At 42.0% G+C, this 21,109-nt stretch overlaps 1 protein-coding gene across 5 annotated transcripts in view; it reads left to right on the top strand.

Moving 5' to 3' along the window:
- FAM168A (family with sequence similarity 168 member A) overlaps positions 1-21,109 on the top strand; it is a 244,535-nt gene that overhangs the window by 148,740 nt on the left and 74,686 nt on the right. For all 5 annotated transcript variants that reach the window (XM_037026204.2, XM_037026203.2, XM_037026206.2 and 2 more), the window contains one exon: positions 4,546-4,633. In XM_037026204.2, the coding sequence (XP_036882099.1) occupies positions 4,546-4,633 (88 nt within the window). The remainder of the gene's footprint in view (positions 1-4,545; positions 4,634-21,109) is intronic.

A 21,109-nucleotide genomic window follows, 5' to 3' on the forward strand; every position in this document is an offset into this window, starting at 1 on the left:
ACCAACCAGTGTAAGAGCTTCAGAATTTGTGCCAAGTGTGGGATAAACACTCCAGTAGCTTAGAAGACCCAGAAACTCCTGTAGCAATGCTACAGTTGTAGGGGTAGGAAAGGTTGGAACTTTATCTATAACTGCTTCTGGTATAACTTTGGTCTTACCCAACCAGATGACCCCCAAGAATTTGACAGACAAACCAGATCCCTGAACCTTGGTACTGTTCACAGCCCATCCTTTCCCCTGTAAGTGTTGCAGCAGTCTGGGTGCTGCACCTTCTAGATCTGAAAGAGAACTGGACGTGAGCATGACATCATCAATATGATGGTACAGCTGCACCGTTGGAGGTTTCTCCCATGTAGCCAAGTCCTGGGCTACAAGTCCATGACAGATGGTGGGGCTGTGGAGGTATCCCTGTGGAAGGATGGTGAAAGTCCATTGCTGTCCTTCCCATGTGAAGGCAAACTGTTCCTGACTGTCCTGCTCAATGTCAGTGAAAAAGAAGGCATTAGCAAGATCTACCACATAATGATGTGTTCCTAGTTTGTGGCTGAGGGTATCCATCAAGCCTGCAATAGAGGGGACAGCAATATGCATAGTGGGTATGACTTTATTCAATTCTTTGTAATCCCAGTCATATGCTAGGAGCCATCTGGCTTTTTTACTGGCCACACTGGAGAATTGAAAGGACTATTGGTGGGCTTTATAATACCATCACCTTTTCCAGCTCCTAGAGAATTTCTCAAATCTCTTTATGCCCTCCAGAGTGTTTGTATTGTTTGGGAATAGTCACCCCCCAAGGCACAGGTAAAGCTATGGCCAGGTGCCTACCATGTCCCCTCAGAACTGCCTTCACCACACGTACTCTCAGTCTGAACTCACCTGCAGTGGTCTGCAACCATAGACCCTGCAGGATATCAATCCCCCAAATATACTCAAGGATAGGAGATATATACACAGTACTCTTTTGGGGGTAGACACCCTATTCCCAAAGGGATATGGGCTTTTTTCACTCTGATAGCCTTATCCCCGTGTCCATCTATGATAGTGGGGGTCCCAGAGAACTGCTCAGGGTTACCATGTCCCAGTGTCCACCAGAGCCAGGACACACTGTATGTTCACTGGGGAACAATGGACAGCTATTTCAACATGTGGCCTCTGGTCCCCCCCTGGTCACTCAGTCAAACCTTCCTCTCAGTAAAACTGTGTTCCCCAATCACCTTTCTGTGTGGGCTCAAGTGAGGTTGGCTCGCTCTCTGGCAGGAAGTCTTGCAAACACACAGGCTGGACTCATGGCTCTGTCTCTGACCTCTACCTCTTTGGTCTTAATGGCTGGAACTTCTGCTCTGGTTTCAGTTGTTGCCATAGCTCTAGTAAGACCCTATTTGACTTCCCATCTAATTTTCTTCCATCTGCTCCTGCCTGTAGTAGATCAACCCACATCTGGGTCCTCATAACCTTCATGGGGCCCTTTAAATTCTTCTTTTGAGTAGCAGATCTTATTTCTTTCTGGGTTCTTATTGCTTCAGCCTCTCCTAAGTCTGCTACTGTACGTATCACCTCGGTTATGGTATGCCCTAAGTGGGGGTAAAGAATGGCCACCAGAGACCCAAAGAGGGATGTGGGAGCCATTTGAAGCACAGTATTTCTCATCCCAGTAGTAAAAATCTCTTCATCTGGGCCATAATTCTCTGGACTATACATGACATTTCTCATGCCTAGCTCTCATAACACCTGTTGGAGCTCAGCATACATCTGCCATCTAACAGGAGAGGATGGTAGATCACCCGGATTGGGCCACACAGCATGAAGTGCAGCCATAAGCCAGTTGAGGGAGTGACCCCCTGGGGTCTGATGTGCATTTTGTAATTGCTGTCTCAAGGCGGGCTGCACTTTCAGGGAAGCCAGCTTTCCCATCTCTCATCCCAATGGAACAATTCCATCCACCCCTAAGTCCCACAAATGCAAGAGCCAAGCTTATATTGACGCCGAGGGCATCTGCCTAAACTGGGAGCCCAACCCCACCAGCTCAGCCTGAGTATAGGGATGGAGCATAGAGTGCTCCACTACCTGGGTTGGGGGCTACTCTTCTCCTTGGGGAACTTTCAGCTGCTGGGTCTTTATTTTCTTTACAACCACTAGGTGTGCTTTCAATATACAGGAGGGGCCCGTATCTCCGGCACCACCCCTTTATCCTTCCCCAGCTCCTCCATTTATGGGGCTGATGGCACCTTTCTCTCCCCTCCCCTGAGTGCTTCCTCTGCTACAACCGTTACCTTTTCTACTGTGCCTCACAGCAATGCTAGATCAGTCTTCAGCAGCTCTCTTACTGTCTCCTCAATGCTTTGCAGCTGATGTTCTCGTGCCACCTCCGCCTGTGCATCCCTCAGGAGTTTGTCTTTTTCCTTGATGGCCTCTTCCTCCTTCGGAACACCTGGCAGCACTGCCATCTCTTCCTGTGAGAAATTTTTTACCTCATCAATGGCACCTTGCTGCCGACCTTCTCATGCTGCATCCTCTCACATCAATTCCATTTCTTTCTTTAGGGAATCTATAGAAGTTTGCAGCTCACATTCTCATGTCACCATTTCTTGGGTCTCTTCTGTAGACCTTTTTAATACTGTGAGAAGCAGCCAACCCACAGTCCCTGCTGCCTCACAGGCACTCTGTTTCCCAGAAGACCTACTTACTATACCAAGGGCCACCCCTACTGCCTCAGGTGTCACCTCTATTTGCCTCCAGTCCTGGGGTGGGGCCCAGTCCTCTAGGAGGCAAGCCACCTCAGACCACATACCCATTGGGGGACAATCCACTGTCTCCCCATTCACAGGGGCAGCCCACTGAAGCAACCCTCCCATAAGGACAGCCTGTCTTTTTCCTTGGTCAACAGGGAATCCTGCTGACTATGCCAATTGTCTTGCCAATGGGTTTCAGCCCCTGGCAAGTTTTCTATGGGTTCAGTGTGACCAAAGAAGTTGACAGCAAAACATTCTTGAGGGGAAAGGGTTTATTACCCGGCTGGTTCCCCCAGTGGTAGGTCAAGCACTAGCGTCTCTGCCTCCACCCAGAGCACTGGGCCGAGCTCTCTATATAGTGCAATAGTAGCTTATTGTATAAAGGTGTGGAAGTGATAGCCTAGCAACAGACAGTTACATCATCAGGTGGTTTAAGTTCAGTGAGGATCCTGGCCATAGGAACCCCAACTTCCCCACAGTGCTTATATTTAGAGAGTGTTACTTGGCTATATAACTCTGGCTGCAAGAATGTTTTTTTCCTTAAGTTGTGTGAAATCTCTATCTCCCGTAACTTTCACTCTCAAGTTGTACCAGTTTCAGTTTGTCAACTGGTGGTGGTTTAATCTAGCTGCTTTTCCTGGGGTGGTTTGCCAGGACTGCCCTTTGGATGCATTTCAGTAAGTTCTGTCCTCAGAACTTGACCAGCAGCATTTGCCTTTTTGCCTGTTTGACTGCCCCACCTTCCTCTCTCTGAAAACCCATCCTTTCTTCACCTCTCATTCCAGAACCCTGGACAAACTAATTAATTGCAGAGCAGTTATCCTTAAGCCAGCTGTTGACTGCCTGTCTTCAACATTGGACTTGTTTCATCTCCTGAGGTGCTGCAGGAGAAGTTAATGACCTAAAACATAACCCATCTATCATGTGAACCTAGTTAGGAGGGAATGTTTGATTTTTATGAAGTGTAAATAATATATTTAGAGACACATTTTCAAACATGTGTCTGCCTGTATGTCAGAAACTGTTCCCTAAACAAGGTGGGACAAATTGGCCGACTAATAGAGCTTAATGACAGATGTTTCCATTAATCAGAATGGAGAATGTGCTTCATTAAGATAATTAACAGAGCACTTGTGCAGGTGATAGTTATTGCACACAAATTTCCAAGTTTCTTTCCCTTGAATTAGTTTTGAAAGAGATCTTGGCTGTGTTTTCTTTTTTGCATTAAAATGATCATTGGCAGTGAATTCCCATTTTTTTTTGAAGCTGCTAGTAACAGGTATCTTGTCCTCTGAAGGTGGAAAGGATTGGTGTGACACTTGGTGCTCTTCCTAATAGAGGTCTGTGTGCTGTCATCAGGCACTCGGGCTCCTGTGGTGAACAGTAGAATTGCATCTTTTTCCAGCTCCTGGACTAGCATCTTAGAATTTAAAAGGACCTCAGGGAGCCTAAATGAATTGATTTTGCACCAGGACATTTGAAGCCCAGAGAGGGCAAGTGACTGCAAACACCACACAGTATGCTAGTGGCAGGATTGTCTGTGGGATTGTTGGACTAGTACTGAACTAAGATCTAAAAGGCCTGTGTTGACATTAGGAAAGTTATATCACCTCTCTGCTTCTCAGTGTCTTCACCTGTGTAACAAGAAAAGTGTCTGGCATAAATCCAACTATAAACAAATGGCTTGTTATTTAATCCTCTTTCTACTGTACAGTGTTACTCCTCTATGAGTATAAACTGAAGACTGCAGAGGGTAAGCTGGTATGAGGAGAACGAACCATCAATAATCAGTGCTGTTTTCTTTGTTTCTCTGTAGGATCCTCAGTCTTCTACAATGAACCCTGTTTATAGCCCCGTTCAGCCTGGGGCTCCTTATGGCAACCCTAAGAACATGGCCTACACAGGTGAGTGGTGTGAGAATGGCTCTTTTTGAGAAATGGTGGTTAAGGACATTACCAAAGAACTTGTTGAATGATTTTTTTCGTTTGCTGCATCTCCAAAAGTCCTTGTAAAGTTTAGTAACTTGGAGAAGGAAGACACGTCTTGGGTCCAGTGGAGATGGAAATGACATTCTTAAAAGACTAAAGATTATTGAACTGTTAATCGGGGGAAAGAAAGGGAGATAACATTTATTTATTTTGGGTTCCTGCCATGGGCCTGGCTCTGTGCTGGGCACTTTGACCTACTATGTTTAACTTTAATCTTAAAGCAGTTCTACACAGTTTAGCTTGCTATCACCATTATGCAGATGAGAAAACCAGAGCCACACTAAGAGGGCACAGAACAAAACAAAAATAGACATTTGAACCCAGGTCTGCTGATTCTGAAGGCTGATCTTTTTCCTGAGCTGCATACCAAGGTGTTTCCTACTTCTCTGCCTCTGTGTATGTTGTCCTTGTATGGCATGCTACTGTTCCCCAACAGCCTTCACTTTATTCTTTAAGAACTCAGCTCTGAGCTCAGCACTTTTCTAGGAAGCATTTTCTCCCTTGGCGATGGACAAATTTTTTAACCTTCCAGAGCCTCAGTGTTCTCATTATGAAATGAGGGCAGTAGTATTACCCTATTTCATATGGCTGCTATCACGATTAAATGAGCTAGTGTAAGGTACTCAGCATGTAATTTCTAACACAAATTAAGTGCTTAATAATGGTTATTATTATTTAAAAGAAATAAAGATGGGTAGGATGTATGGTAATGGAAATGAATGAGAAAATATATGTAAGTTATCTAACATGATTCTTAGCATAGCATGAGCCTTCAAAAGCATACAAATATAAATCCAAGGTGAAGATAATAGTATAAACAAGTACATGGAGGGAAGATGGTATGGTCAGGGTATGGTTAATAGTTCCATTTAGCTGGAGTAAAGAGTAGAAAAGAGGAAAAGTGAGAAATGAAGTTCAAAAAATAGATTAATAATGGTCTTTGTTGCAGGATTGAAGGTGGGGAGTACATAGAGAGTTTTGCTCCAGAAGAGAGCCATTGGCAGTGACTAGAATGTACTTGTTTCTCCTTACAACTTTGTACTTTACTGTGTATGCTTTATAGCCTTCTAGACTGAGAATGGAGGGAATCTCAAAGAACTCTATGTCTTGATTGTTCCAAACTTTGCTCGTAAGAACACTACGAGGGATAGAGGAGGGGGCTCAAGATGGTGGCGTGAGTAGGGTGGTGGAAATCTCCTCCCAAAACCATATATATTTTTGAAAATACAACAAATACAACTATTCCTAAAAGAGAGACCAGAAGATACAGTACAATAGCAAGGCTACATCTACATCTGCAAGAACTCAGCATCTCATGAAAAGGGTAATACAAAGCCTTGACCTGGCAGGAACCGAGCACTCCCCCCACCCCAGCTCATCGGCGGGAGGAAAAGAATCAGAGTTGGTAGGGAATGGAAGCACAGGACTTCAAAATAATCAACCCTAGTAATCTTCACAGGGAGCACAGATACACACATAGAAATGGAAAAGTAAAATCAGAGGCAGAAGCTGCAAGTGAATCCCCACAGCCGGCTCCCCTGGGACAAAAGAAAAGCGGGTGCTTTTTAAAAGTCTTAAAGGGACAAGGGCTCAACAGCTGGACAAAATCATCCTAGCCCAGCAGGCTAGGAATTATGAGGAACTTAAGGCTACCTAACCCCCTGGGGGGTAATGCAGCCCCAAAGTCCCTCACAGTGATAAGCAGCCTGCCATTCATTCCCCAGCTGGTGGTGCTAGGAAACTGGCTGACCCGCCACAGCTGCAGAGCAGATGGAGAACAGCCCAACCCACAGCAATCACACAGAGTCTCCTCCCAGTGAGCAGCTTACCGGGACAGACAGAGGAAGCCAGAGCAAGTTTCGGAAGGCACCAAGGGGCACCATTCTCTCAGTAGAACACATCTGGAGCGGCTGCGACCCACTGCAGTGCACTAGGCTATCCCAAGGGCCGCAATGCCCATGGCAGCTCAGGAGAATATCCAAGAGGCTGCTCCTGGTGTGTGGGTAGATGGCACAGGCAATGGAGAAGGGCAAGTCGACCTACAAGCAGAAAGAGATGTTGTTCTCCCAGCTGACACATGTACCACCTGCCTGTGACCACTGCCATGAAAAGGCACAAGAATCTGGACCAGTCAGAAATCACTGAGACAACCCCAGAGAGAGGGGCTGGTGAGATAGACATAACCAATCTTCCTGAAAAAGAGTCAAAAATTAAAGTCATAAACATGCTGATGGACCTGCAGAGAAATATGCAAGAGCTAAGGGATGAAGTCTGGAGGGAGATAACAGAAATGAAACAATCAATAGAAGGTCTTAAGAGCAGACCAGACGAGGTGCAAGAGACTGTTAATGGAACAGAAATCAGAGAACAGGAATACAGAGAAGCTGAGGCAGAGACAGATTAAAAGATCTCCAGGAATGAAAGAATATTAAGAGAACTGTGTGACCAATCCAAATGGAACAATATTCGCATTATAGGAGTACCAGAAGAAGAAGAAGAAATAGAAAAAGGGATAGAAAGTGTCATTGAAGAAATAATTGCTGAAAACTTCCCAAAACTGGGGGAGGAAATAGTCTCTCAGACTATGGAGGCCCACAGAACTCCCAACACAAGGGACCCAAGGAGGACAACACCAAGACATATAATAATTAAAATGGCAAAGATCAAAGACAAGGACAGAGTATTGAAGGCAGCCAGAGAGAGAAAAATGGTCACCTACAAAGGAAAACCCATCAGGCTATCATCAGACTTCTCAACAGAAAAACCTTACAGGCCAGAAGAGAATGGCATGATATATTTAATGCAATGAAACAGAAGGGCCTTGAACCAAGAATACTGTATCCAGCAAGATTATCATTTAAATATAAAGGACAGATTAAAGAATTCCCAGACAAGCAAAAGTTGAGGGAATTTGCCTTCCACAAACCACCTCTACAGGATATTTTAAAGGGAATGCTCTAAATGGAAGCACTCCTAAGACTAAATAGATGTCACCAGAGAAAATAAAATCATAGCAAAGAAAGCAGACCGACCAAATACTAACTAAAGGCAAAAAGTAAAATCAACTATCCAAAAAAGCAGTCTAAGGAAACACAAAAGAGTACAGAATAAAACACCTAACATAAAGAATGGAGGAGGAAGAATAAGAAGGGAGAGAAATAATCACCAGACTGTGTTTATAATAGCTTAATAAGAGAGTTAAATTATACAGTTAGATAGTAAAGAAGCTACCCTTGAACTTTGGTAACCACAAATTCACAGCCTGCAATGGCAGTAAGTACATATCTTTCGATAATCACCCTAAATGTAAATGGACTGAATGCACCAATCAAAAGACACAGAGTAATAGAATGGATAAAAAAGCAAGACCCATTTATATGCTACTTACAAGAGACTCACCTCAAACCCAAAGACATACACAGATTAAAAGTCAAGGGATGGAAAAAGATATTTCATGCAAACAATAGGGAGAAAAAAGCAGGTGTTGCAGTGCTTGTATCAAACAAAGTAGATTTCAAAACAAAGAAAATAACGAGAGATAAAGAAGGACATTACATAATGATAAAGGGGTCAGTCCAATACGAGGATATAACCATTATAAATATATATGCACCCAATACAGGAGCACCAACATACCTGAAACAAATACTAACAGAACTAAAGGAGGAAATAGAATGCAATGCATTCATTCTAGGAGACTGTGTAAGAACACAGAGGCACTGAACAACACACTAGAACAGATGAACCTAACAGACATCTACAGAACTCTACATCCAAAAGCAGCAGGATACACATTCTTCTCAAGTGCACATGGAACATTTTCCAGAATAGACCACATAGTAGGCCACAAAAAGAGCCTCAGTAAATTCAAAAAGATTAAAATTCTACCAGCCACCTTCTTGGATCACAAAGGTGTAAAACTAGAAATAAATTGTACAAAGAAAACAGAAAGGCTCAGAAACACATGGAGGCTTAACAACATGCTCCTAAATAATCAATGGATCAATGACCAAACTGAAACGGAGATCAAGGAATATATGGAGACAAATGACAACAACAGCACAAAGCCCCAACTTCTGAGAGACTCAGCTAAGGCAGTTCTAAGAGGAAAGTATATAGCAATCCAAACCTATTAAAGATGGAAGAACAATCCCAAATGAATAGTCTAAAGACACAATTACTAAAACTGAAAAAAGAAGAACAAATGAGACCCAAAGTCAGCAGAAGGAAGGACGTAATAAAGATCAGAGAAGAAATAAATAAAATTGAGAAGAAGAAAACAATAGAAAAAAGTCAAGGAAAGCAAGAGCTGGTTCTTTGAGAAAATAAACAAAATAGATAAACCCCTAGCCAGACTTATTAAGAGAAAAAGAGACTCTACACACATAAATAGAATCAGAAATGAGAAAGGAAAAATCATGATGGACCCCACAGAAATACAAAGAATTGTTAGGGAATACTATGAAAATCTATATGCTAACAAGCTGGAAAACGTAGAAGAAATGGACAACTTCCTAGAAAAAAACAACCTTCCAAGACTGACCAAGGAAAAAAACAGAAAATCTAAACAGACCAATCACCAGCAATGAAATTGAATCGGTAATCAAAAAACTACCCAAGAACAAAACCCCTGTGCAAGATGGATTCACTGCTGAATTTTATCAGACATATAGAGAAGACATAATACCCATTCTCCTTAAAATTTTCCAAAAAATAGAAGAGGGGCAAATACTTCCAAACTCATTCTATGAAGCCAGCATCACTCTAATACCAAAACAAGGCAAAGACACCACCAGAAAAAGAAAGTTGCAGACCAAATATCCCTGATGAACATAGATGCAAAAATACTGAACAAAGTATTAGCAAACTGAATTCAAAAATACATCAAGAGAGGGGCGGAGCCAGGATGGCGGCGTGAGTAGAGCAGTGGAAATCTCCTCCCAAAAACACATAGAGCTATGAAAATATAACAAAGAAAAATCTTCCTAAAATAGAGACCACAGGACACAGGACAACATCCAGACCACATCCACACCTGCAAGGAACCAGCGCCTTGCGAAGGGGGTAAGATACAAGCCCTGGCCCGGCGGGACCCGAGCGCCCCTCCCCCCGGCTCCCGGGGGGTGGAGAGAAACTGGAGTGGTTTTTTTTTTTTTTTTTTGGCGAGCGCTTTTTGGAAGCCTTAGAGGGACGGGCCCCCGTTGCTGGGGAGGCAGGGTGGCGGGACCGGTGAGCAGGTGCCTGGGAACGGCGCCGGAGGACAAAGAATATCCCGCGTTTCTCCCTGCGGGACCAGCGGGCGGGTGCCTGAGACCGGTGCCTGAGGACGGAGGAGGTCGCGCGTTTTTCCTTTTTTTTTTTTTTCTCTTTTTGGCGAGCGCTTTTTGGAAGCCTTGAAGGGACGGGGACCCCAGTGCTAGGGAGGCAGGGTGGCGGGACTGGTGAGCGGGTGCCTGGGACCGGCACCTGAGGACAAAGAATATCCCACGTTTTTCCCTGCGGGACCGGTGGGCGGGTACCTGAGACCGGCACTTGAGGACAGAGGAAATCGCGCGTTTTTCCCCCTTTTTTTTTTCTCTTTTCTGCGAGTGCTTTTTGGAAGCCTAAAAGGGACAGGGACCCCGGTGCTAGGGAGGCAGGGCGGCGGGACTGGTGAGCGGGTGCCTGGGACCGGCACCTGAGGACAAAGAATATCCCGCGTTTTACCCTGTGGGACCGGTGGGTGGGTGCCTGAGACCGGCACCTGAGGACGGAAGAAATCGCGTGTTTTTCCCCTTTTTTTCTCTCTTTTTGGCGAGTGCTTTTTGGAAGCCTTGAAGGGACAGGGACCCCAGTGCTAGGGAGGCAGGGCGGCGGGACTTGTGAGCGGGTGCCTGGGACCAGTGCCTGAGGACAAAGAATATCGAGCGTTGCTTCCCTGCGGGACCGGTGGGTGGGTGCTTTTTGGAAACCTTGAAAGGACAGGGACCCTGGTGCTAGGGAGACAGGGCAGCAGGACCAGTGAGCGGGTGTCTGGGACCGGCACCTGAGGAAAAAAAAAAAAAAAAAAATCGCTTGTTTTTTCCATTTTTTTTTTCTTTCTTTCTGTTCCCTCTCTCATTGTTGCTGTTGTTGTTTTGGTTTGGAGAGTGCTTATTGGAAGTCTTAAAGGGGCAGGACAGGTCACTTAGACCAGAGGCAGGGAATCTGGGGATCTCAGGGCACTCTAACCCCCTGGGCAGCAGGGAGCACAGAGGCCCCTTACGGAGATAAATAGCCTCCTGGCCGCTCCCCATCCAACGGGGCTCCACCATTTTGGAGGAACAGCCCCAGCCAGGCCAAGCCCACAGCAACAGCGGAGATAAACCCCAAAGCAACTGGGCGGGAAGCAGAAACCCTGTCTGCGCACAGCTGCCCAGCACAAGCAACTAGAGGTCGCTATTCTCCCAGGAAAAGGCTACAAACCAACAAGAAGGGAAGCTCTTCCAGCGGTCACTTGTACCAGCTCTGCAAACTATCTCTATCACCATGAAAAGGCAAAACTACAGGCAGACAAAGATCACAGAGACAACACCTGAGAAGGAGACAGACCTAACTAGTCCTCCTGAAAAAGAATTCAAAATAAAAATCATGAACATGCTGACAGAGATGCAGAGAAAAATGCAAGAGCAGTGGGATGAGATGCAGAGAAAAATGCAAGAGCAGTGGGATGAAGTCCGGAAGGAGATCACAGATGTCAGGAAAGAGATCACAGAAGTGAAACAATCCCTGGAAGGATTTATAAGCAGAATGGATAAGATGCAAGAGGCCATTGAAGGAATAGAAGCCAGAGAACAGGAACGTATAGAAGCTGACATAGAGAGAGATAAAAGGATCTCCAGGAATGAAACAACACTAAGAGAAATATGTGACCAATACAAAAGGAAAAACATTCGTATTATAGGGATACCAGAAGAGGAAGAAAGAGGAAAAGGGATAGAAAGTCTCTTTGAAGAAATAATTGCTGAAAACTTCCCCAAACTGGGGGAGGAAATAATCGAACAGACCATGGAATTACACAGAACCCCCAACAGAAAGGATCCAAGGAGGACAACACCAAGACACATAGTAATTAAAATGGCAAAGATCAAGGACAAGGAAAGAGTTTTAAAGGCAGCTAGAGAGAAAAAGGTCACCTATAAAGGAAAACCCATCAGGCTAACATCAGACTTCTCAACAGAAACCCTACAGGCCAGAAGAGAATGGCATGATATACTTAATGCAATGAAACAGAAGGGCCTTGAACCAAGGATACTGTATCCAGCACGACTATCATTTAAATATGATGGTGGGATCAAACAATTCCCAGACAAGCAAAAGCTGAGGGAATTTGCTTCCCACAAACCACCTCTACAGGGCATCCTACAGGGAATGCTCTAGATGGGAGCACCCCTAAAAAGAGCACAGAACAAAACACACAACATATGAAGAATGGAGGAGGAGGAATAAGAAGGGAGAGAAGAAAAGAATCTCCAGACAGTGTATATAACAGCTCAATAAGCGAGCTAAGTTAGGCAGTAAGATACTAAAGAAGCTAACCTTGAACCTTTGGTAACCACGAATCTAAAGCCTGAAATGGCAATAAGTACATATCTCTCACTAGTCACCCTAAATGTAAATGGACTTAATGCACCAATCAAAAGACATAGAGTAATAGAATGGATAAAAAAGCAAGACCCATCTATATGCTGCTTACAAGAAACTCACCTTAAACCCAAAGATAAGCATAGACTAAAAGTCAAGGGATGGAAAAACATACTTCAGGCAAACAACAGTGAGAAGAAAGCAGGGGTTGCAGTACTAATATCAGACAAAATAGACTTCAAAACAAAGAAAGTAACAAGAGATAAAGAAGGCCACTACATAATGATAAAGGGCTCAGTCCAACAAGAGGATATAACCATTCTAAATATATATGCACCCAATACAGGAGCACCAGCATATGTGAAGCAAATACTAACAGAACTAAAGAGGGAAATAGACTGCAATGCATTCATTGTAGGAGACTTCAACACACCACTCACCCCAAAGGATAGATCCACCGGGCAGAAAATAAGTAAAGACACACAGGCACTGAACAACACACTAGAACAGATGGACCTAATAGACATCTATAGAACTCTACATCCAAAAGCAACAGGATATACATTCTTCTCAAGTGCACATGGAAGATTCTCCAGAATAGACCACATACTAGCTCACAAAAAGAGACTCAGTAAATTCCAAAATATTGAAATTCTACCAACCAATTTTTCAGACCACAAAGGTATGAAAGTAGAAATAAATTCTACAAAGAAAACAAAAAGGCTCACAAACACATGGAGGCTTAACAGCATGCTACTAAATAATCAATGGATCAATGAACAAATCAAAATAGAGATCAAGGAATATATAGAAACAAATGACAACAACAACACTAAGCCCCAACTTCTGTGGGATGCAGCGAAAGCAGTCTTAAGAGGAAAGTATATAGCAATCCAGGCACACTTGAAGAAGGAAGAACAATCCCAAATGAATAGTCTAACATCACAATTATTAAAACTGGAAAAAGAAGAACAAATGAGGCCTAAAGTCAGCAGAAGGAGGGACATAATAAAGATCAGAGAAGAAATAAACAAAATTGAGAAGAATAAAACAATAGCAAAAATCAACGAAACCAAGAGCTGGTTCTTTGAGAAACTAAACAAAATAGATAAGCCTCTAGCCCAACTTATTAAGAGAAAAAGAGAGTCAACACAAATCAACATAATCAGAAATGAGAATGGAAAAATCACGATAGACTCCACAGAAATACAAAGAATTATTAAAGACTACTATGAAAACCTATATGCCAACAAGCTGGAAAACCTAGAAGAAATGGACAACTTCCTAGAAAAATACAACCTCCCAAGACTGACCAAGGAAGAAACACAAAAGTTAAACAAACCAATTACAAGCAAAGAAATTGAAACAGTAATCAAAAAACTACCCAAGAACAAAACCCCGGGGCCGGACGGATTTACCTCGGAATTTTATCAGACACACAGAGAAGACATAATACCCATTCTCCTTAAAGTGTTCCACAAAATAGAGGAAGAGGGAATACTCCCAAACTCATTCTATGAAGCCAACATCACCCTAATACCAAAACCAGGAAAAGACCCCACCAAAAAAGAAAATTACAGACCAATATCCCTGATGAATGTAGATGCAAAAATACTCAATAAAATATTAGCAAACAGAATTCAACAGTATATCAAAAGGATCATACACCATGACCAAGTGGGGTTCATCCCAGGGATGCAAGGATGGTACAACATTCGAAAATCCATCAACATCATCCACCACATCAACAAAAAGAAAGACAAAAACCACATGATCATCTCCATAGATGCTGAAAAAGCATTTGACAAAATTCAACATCCATTCATGATAAAAACTCTCAGCAAAATGGGAATAGAGGGCAAGTACCTCAACATAATAAAGGCCATATATGATAAACCCACAGCCAGCATTATACTGAACAGCGAGAAGCTGAAAGCATTTCCACTGAGATCGGGAACCAGACAGGGATGCCCACTCTCCCCACTGTTATTTAACATAGTACTGGAGGTCCTAGCCACGGCAATCAGACAAAACAAAGAAATACAAGGAATCCAGATTGGTAAAGAAGAAGTTAAACTGTCACTATTTGCAGATGATATGATACTGTACATAAAAAACCCTAAAGACTCCACTCCAAAACTACTAGAACTGATATCGGAATACAGCAAAGTTGCAGGATACAAAATTAACACACAGAAATCTGTAGCTTTCCTATACACTAACAACGAATCAATAGAAAGAGAAATCAGGAAAACAATTCCATTCACCATTGCATCAAAAAGAATAAAATACCTAGGAATAAACCTAACCAAAGAAGTGAAAGACTTATACTCTGAAAACTACAAGTCACTCTTAAGAGAAATTAAAGGGGACACTAATAAATGGAAACTCATCCCATGCTCATGGCTAGGAAGAATTAATATCGTCAAAATGGCCATCCTGCCCAAAGCAATATACAGATTTGATGCAATCCCTATCAAATTACCAGCAACATTCTTCAATGAATTGGAACAAATAATTCAAAAATTCATATGGAAACACCAAAGACCCCGAATAGCCAAAGCAATCCTGAAAAAGAAGAATAAAGTAGGGGGGATCTCACTCCCCAACTTCAAGCTCTACTACAAAGCCATAGTAATCAAGACAATTTGGTACTGGCACAAGAACAGAGCCACAGACCAGTGGAACAGATTAGAGACCCCAGAAATTAACCCAAACATATATGGTCAATTAATATTTGATAAAGGAGCCATGGACATACAATGGCAAAATGACAGTCTCTTCAACAGATGGTGCTGGCAAAACTGGACAGCTACATGTAGGAGAATGAAACTGGACCATTGTCTAACCCCATATACAAAGGTAAACTCAAAATGGATCAAAGACCTGAATGTAAGTCATGAAACCATTAAACTCTTGGAAAAAAACATAGGCAAAAACCTCTTAGACATAAACATGAGTGATCTCTTCTTGAACATATCTCCCCGGGCAAGGAAAACAACAGCAAAAATGAGCAAGTGGGACTACATTAAGCTGAAAAGCTTCTGTACAGCGAAAGACACCATCAATAGAACAAAAAGGAACCCTACAGTATGGGAGAATATATTTGAAAATGACAGATCCGATAAAGGCTTGACGTCCAGAATATATAAAGAGCTCACACGCCTCAACAAACAAAAAACAAATAACCCAATTAAAAAATGGGCAGAGGAACTGAACAGACAGTTCTCCAAAAAAGAAATACAGATGGCCAAGAGACACATGAAAAGATGCTCCACATCGCTAATTATCAGAGAAATGCAAATTAAAACTACAATGAGGTATCACCTCACACCAGTAAGGATAGCTGCCATCCAAAAGACAAACAACAACAAATGTTGGCGAGGCTGTGGAGAAAGGGGAACCCTCCTACACTGCTGGTGGGAATGTAAATTAGTTCAACCATTGTGGAAAGCAGTATGGAGGTGCATCAAAATGCTCAAAACAGACCTACCATTTGACCCAGGAATTCCACTCCTAGGAATTTACCCTAAGAACGCAGCAATCAAGTTTGAGAAAGACAGATGCACTCCTATGTTTATCGCAGCACTATTTACAATAGCCAAGAATTGGAAGCAACCTAAATGTCCATCGGTAGATGAATGGATAAAGAAGATGTGGTACATATACACAATGGAATACTACTCAGCCATAAGAAGTGGAAAAATCCAACCATTTGCAGCAACATGGATGGAGCTGGAGAGTATTATGCTCAGTGAAATAAGCCAAGCGGAGAAAGAGAAATACCAAATGATGTCACTCATCTGAGGAGTATAGGAACAAAGGAAAAACTGAAGGAACAAAACAGCAGTGATGTTACAGAACCCAAAAATGGACTAACAGGTACCAAAGGGAAAGGAACTGGGAGGATGGGTGGGCAGGGAGGGATAAGGGGGGGGGAAGAAAAAGGGGGTTATTAGGATTAGCATGCATGGGGGGGAGGGAGCAAGGGGAGGGTGGGCTGCACAACACAGAGAGGACAAGTAGTGACTCTACAACATTTTGCTAAGCTGATGGACAGTAACCGTAATGTGGTTGTTAGGGGGGACCTGATATAGGGGAGAGCATAGTAAACATAGTATTCTTCATGTAAGTGTAGATTAAAAATTAAAAAAAAAAAAAAAAAAAAAAGAAAGAAGGAAAAGGGGGATTACTCCTTAACAGGATAAAACTATTGGTAAATCAAAGATCAACGCATGCTTTAAATATCCTTAATGTTGATCACTTAAAGGGTGTCAGATGATCAGCTATGGAGGTACTCTTTTCTGATAATATTCCTTTCTCTTAATTTAAAAAAAAAAAAAAAAGCAGTTACTGTGTGCTGACCTCCAATGAGTTCTGCACAGTGGTATAGAGGGCATGTCAAAGTGTGGGCAAAGGGTCTCTTTGTTTCTATGCAGAAGATCAAGGCCTAGCTTGGATACCCAGAAAATGAACTAAGATACGATATGAGGAGGAGCTTCCGGCATCAGCACTCTCTGGAGGACTCGTGCCGGGGGATGATCATCAAAAAGCCTCCACAGGGATCCGGACGATGCTGCGGTTGTGGCTGCATCCAGCCCACCGTCTCCTGGACTTGCCATAAGAATGAGGAGGGAGATGTCTAGGCTGGCATGTGCATACAGTGAGACAACGAATTTGACCAGATCTGTACTGTTGGAACTCAACCAGGAGTTGGGAGGGGTGCAAGTTGTAGCACTCCAAAATCTCATGACTATAGACTATCTATGGTTAAAAGAACATATGGGATGTGAACAGATCCCAGAAATGGGCTGCTTTAATTTGTCTGATGGTTCAAGTACAGTTGGACAATATCCATCATATCATAGATAAATTTTCACAAATGCCTAGGGTGCCTAAATGGTTTTCTTGGCTTCACTGGAGATGGATGGTAATTACAGATTTGCTTTGTTTATGCCACCGTATTCCTATTATGTTAATATGTGTGTGCAAATTAGTTAGTAGTTTAATACCTATACATACTTAAGGTACTATACAAGAAGATATGTCAAAGAAATAATCAATCCTCCCAAGTTTCCTTCATATGCTACATCTATAGCTTTTCTTCTTCCTTCCTAATTACAACCCTTAAATAGAATTCGTGCCTCAGATCGAATTTACCGAGTATCATAATTCCTCCAGGTGGTAAAGATACCTCGAGACAAGTGCTGGGCATAGAAGCCACAGGGCATAAATCTGCAAAGAAGTAAAAAGCTAACCTTTGCAAACAATATGGCTTCTCTCTCACTTACCAACTTTACATTTCCCTGTATGGCCCCGGAAGATGACTGGTTAGCCAGAGACGGGTAAGATTCCTCAAGGGAGGAACAACCTAAGACAGGCACAGTTGCAGGGGGGCCATCAGGTGAGAATTTCGGGATCAACAGAGGTGAGGCTCAGAACCTCACCCCCCCTGCTTTGAGAGAAATCTTCTGCATCCGTGGATGTCTTGCTGCCCTTGTCTAGCCTGGATTAATACTTAGTCCATAGGCACACACCTGATCATCTGATCATCTACATTTGCCTTCTTACAGCACTAAACTATGTTTTCTACCTTTATCTTGCATCTACCTACCACTTCAGCATTTTATTAAAAATAAAAATAATAATAATAGGAGAAATGTGGGATCAACATATAAATCAAGTACAAAAATCAAACGAATATTCATATTTGACCTGATTGTTTATAGGTCATATTGTATGATCAAAACCGAAAGTTTCTGTGATGACTGCCCTTGTACTGTTCACCATGTAAGAATTTATTCACTATGTAAGAATTCGTTCACCATGTAAGAACTTGTTCGTTATGCTTCAGAAGATTGGAGACTGACGAGAATTAGGCTTGAGATGGATTAATGATTGTACATTGAGCGTTGACCCCCCTATACTGAATTTTATTGTTGTTAACAACCATTTGATCAATAAATATGAGAGATGCCCTCTCAAAAAAATAAAAATAAAATAAAAAATAAAAAATAAAAAATAAATACATCAAGAGGATCATACAATGTGATCAAGTGGGGTTCATCTCAGGGATGCAAGGATGGTACATTAAAAAATCTATCAACATCATCCACTACATCAACTAAAGGAAGGACAAAAACCACATGATCATCTCCATAGATGCTGAAAAAGCATTCGACAGAAATCAACATCCATTCGTGATAAAAAGTCTCAACAAAATGAGTACAGAGGGCAAGTACCTCAACATAGTAAAGGCCATATATTATAAACCCACAGCCAACATCATACTTAACAGTGAGAAGCTGAACGCTTTTCACCTAAGATCAGGAACAAGACAAGGTTGCCCACTCTCCCCACTTTTATTCAACATAGTACTGGAAGTCCTAGCCATGGCAATCAGAAAAAACATAGAAATAAAAGGCATCCAGATAGGTAAAGAAGAAATCAAACTGTCACTATTTGCAGATGACATGATATTATACATAAAAAACCTAAAGACTCCACTCCAAAACTGCTAGAACTAATATCTGAATTCAGCAAAGTTGCAGGATACAAAATTAATACACAGAAATCTGTTGCTTTCCTATACACTAATGATGAACTAGCAGAAAGAGAAATCAGGAAAGCAATTCCATTCACAATTGCATAAAAAAAAGTAAAATTCCTAGGAATAAACCTAACCAAAGAAGTGAAAGACCTATACCCTGAAAACTACAAGACACTCTTAAGAGAAGTTAAATGGGACACTAACAAATGGAAACTCATTCCATGCTCTTGGTTAGGAAGAATTAATATTGTCAAAATGGCCATCCTGCCTAAAGCAATCTACAGATTCAAAATGCAATCCTTATCAAAATACCAACACCATTCTTCAATGAACTGGAACAAATAGTTCTAAAATTCATATAGAACCACAAAAGACCCCAAATAGCCAAAGCAATTCTGAGAAGGAAGAATAAAGCAGGGGATCTCGCTTCCCAACTTCAAGTTCTGTTACAAAGCCACAGTAATCAAGACAATTTGGTACTGGCACAAGAACAGAGCCACAGACCAGTGGAACAGAATAGAGAGTCCAGATATTAACCCAAACATGTATGGTCAATTAATATATGATAAAGGAGCCATGGACATACAATGGGGAAATGACAGTCTCTTCAACAGATGGTGCTGGCAAAACTGGATAGCTACATGAAAGAGAATGAAACTGGATCACTGTCTAACCCCATACACAAAAGTAAATTCAAAATGGATCAAAGACCTGAATGTAAGTCATGAAAACCATAAAACTCTTAGGAAAAAACATAGGCAAAAATCTCTTGGACATAAACATGAGCGACTTCTTCATGAACATATCTCCCTGGGCAAGGAAACAAAAGCAAAAATGAACAAGTGGGACTATATCAAGCTGAAAAGCTTCTGTACAACAAAGGACACCATCAGCAGAACAAAAAAGACATCCTACCGTATGGGAGAATATATTCATAAATGAGATATCTGATAGAGGTTGACATCCAAAATATATAAAGAACTCATGCACCTCAACAAAAAGCAAATAATCCAATTAAAACATGGGCAGACGATTCTGAACAGATGCTTCTCCAAAGAAGAAATTCAGACGGCCAACAGGCACATGAAAAGATGCTCCACATTGCTAATCATCAGAGAAATGCAAATTAAAACCACAATGAGATATCACCTCACACCAGTAAGGATGGACACCATCCAAAGACAAACAAGAAATGTTTGCAAGAATGGGGAAAAGGGGAACCCCTCCTACACTGCTGGTGGGAATGTAAACTCATTCAACCATTGTGGAAAGCAATGTGAAGGTTCCTCAAAAAACTCAAAATAGAAATACCATTCGATCCAGGAATTCCACTCCTAGGACTTTACCCTTAGCATGCAGGAGCCCAGTTTGAAAAAGACATATGCACCCCTATGTTTATCACAGCACTATTTACAATAGCCAAGAAATGGAAGTAACCTACATGTCCATCAGTAGATGAATGGGTAAAGAAGAGGTGATACATATACATAATGGAATATTATTCAGCCATAAGAAGAAAACAAATCCTACCATTTGCAACAACATGGATGGAGCTAGAAGGTATTATTCTCAGTGAAATAAGCGAGGTGGAGGAAGAAAGTATCAAATGACTTCACTCATCTGTGTAGCATAAGAACAAAGCAAAAACTGAAGGAACCAAACAGCAGCAGACTCACGGAACCCAAGAATGGACTAACAGTTACCAAAGAGAAAGGGACTGGGGAGGGTGGGTGGGAAGGGAGGGACAAGGGGGATAAAGGGGCATTACAATTAGCAGACATAATGTAGCGGCGGGCACGGGGAGGGCTGTACAACACAGAGAAGACAAGTAGTAATTCTATAGCATGTTACTATGCTGATGGACAGTGAGTCTAATGGGGTATGTGGTAGGGACTTGATGATGGGGGGATTCTAGTAACCATAATATTGCTCATGTAATTATAGATTAATGATACCAAAAAAAAAAAGGAACACTCGGAGGGCCCTTTGGAAATTCTTCAAATATTTGATTTTTTGAAATATTTAGAAGTATGTTTATAAGGCATACAGACACAGAAGGTAAGCAATGTGTTAAGCTTCTAAAGAAGGAAAATATGTTAATTTAAAAATTGCTAACATTTACAGTTACTTATGTTTATAAATCAGGATTTTCTCAATGCTGTGTAACCCAGATAATATTCCGAAATACATTGGAGTTGACTTTGATATGACTGTAGTTGTCATTACTTTCAATTTCATGT

The sequence above is a fragment of the Manis javanica genome, chromosome 11, assembly GCF_040802235.1.
Source record: "Manis javanica isolate MJ-LG chromosome 11, MJ_LKY, whole genome shotgun sequence".
NCBI classification, from domain to species: Eukaryota; Metazoa; Chordata; class Mammalia; order Pholidota; family Manidae; genus Manis; species Manis javanica.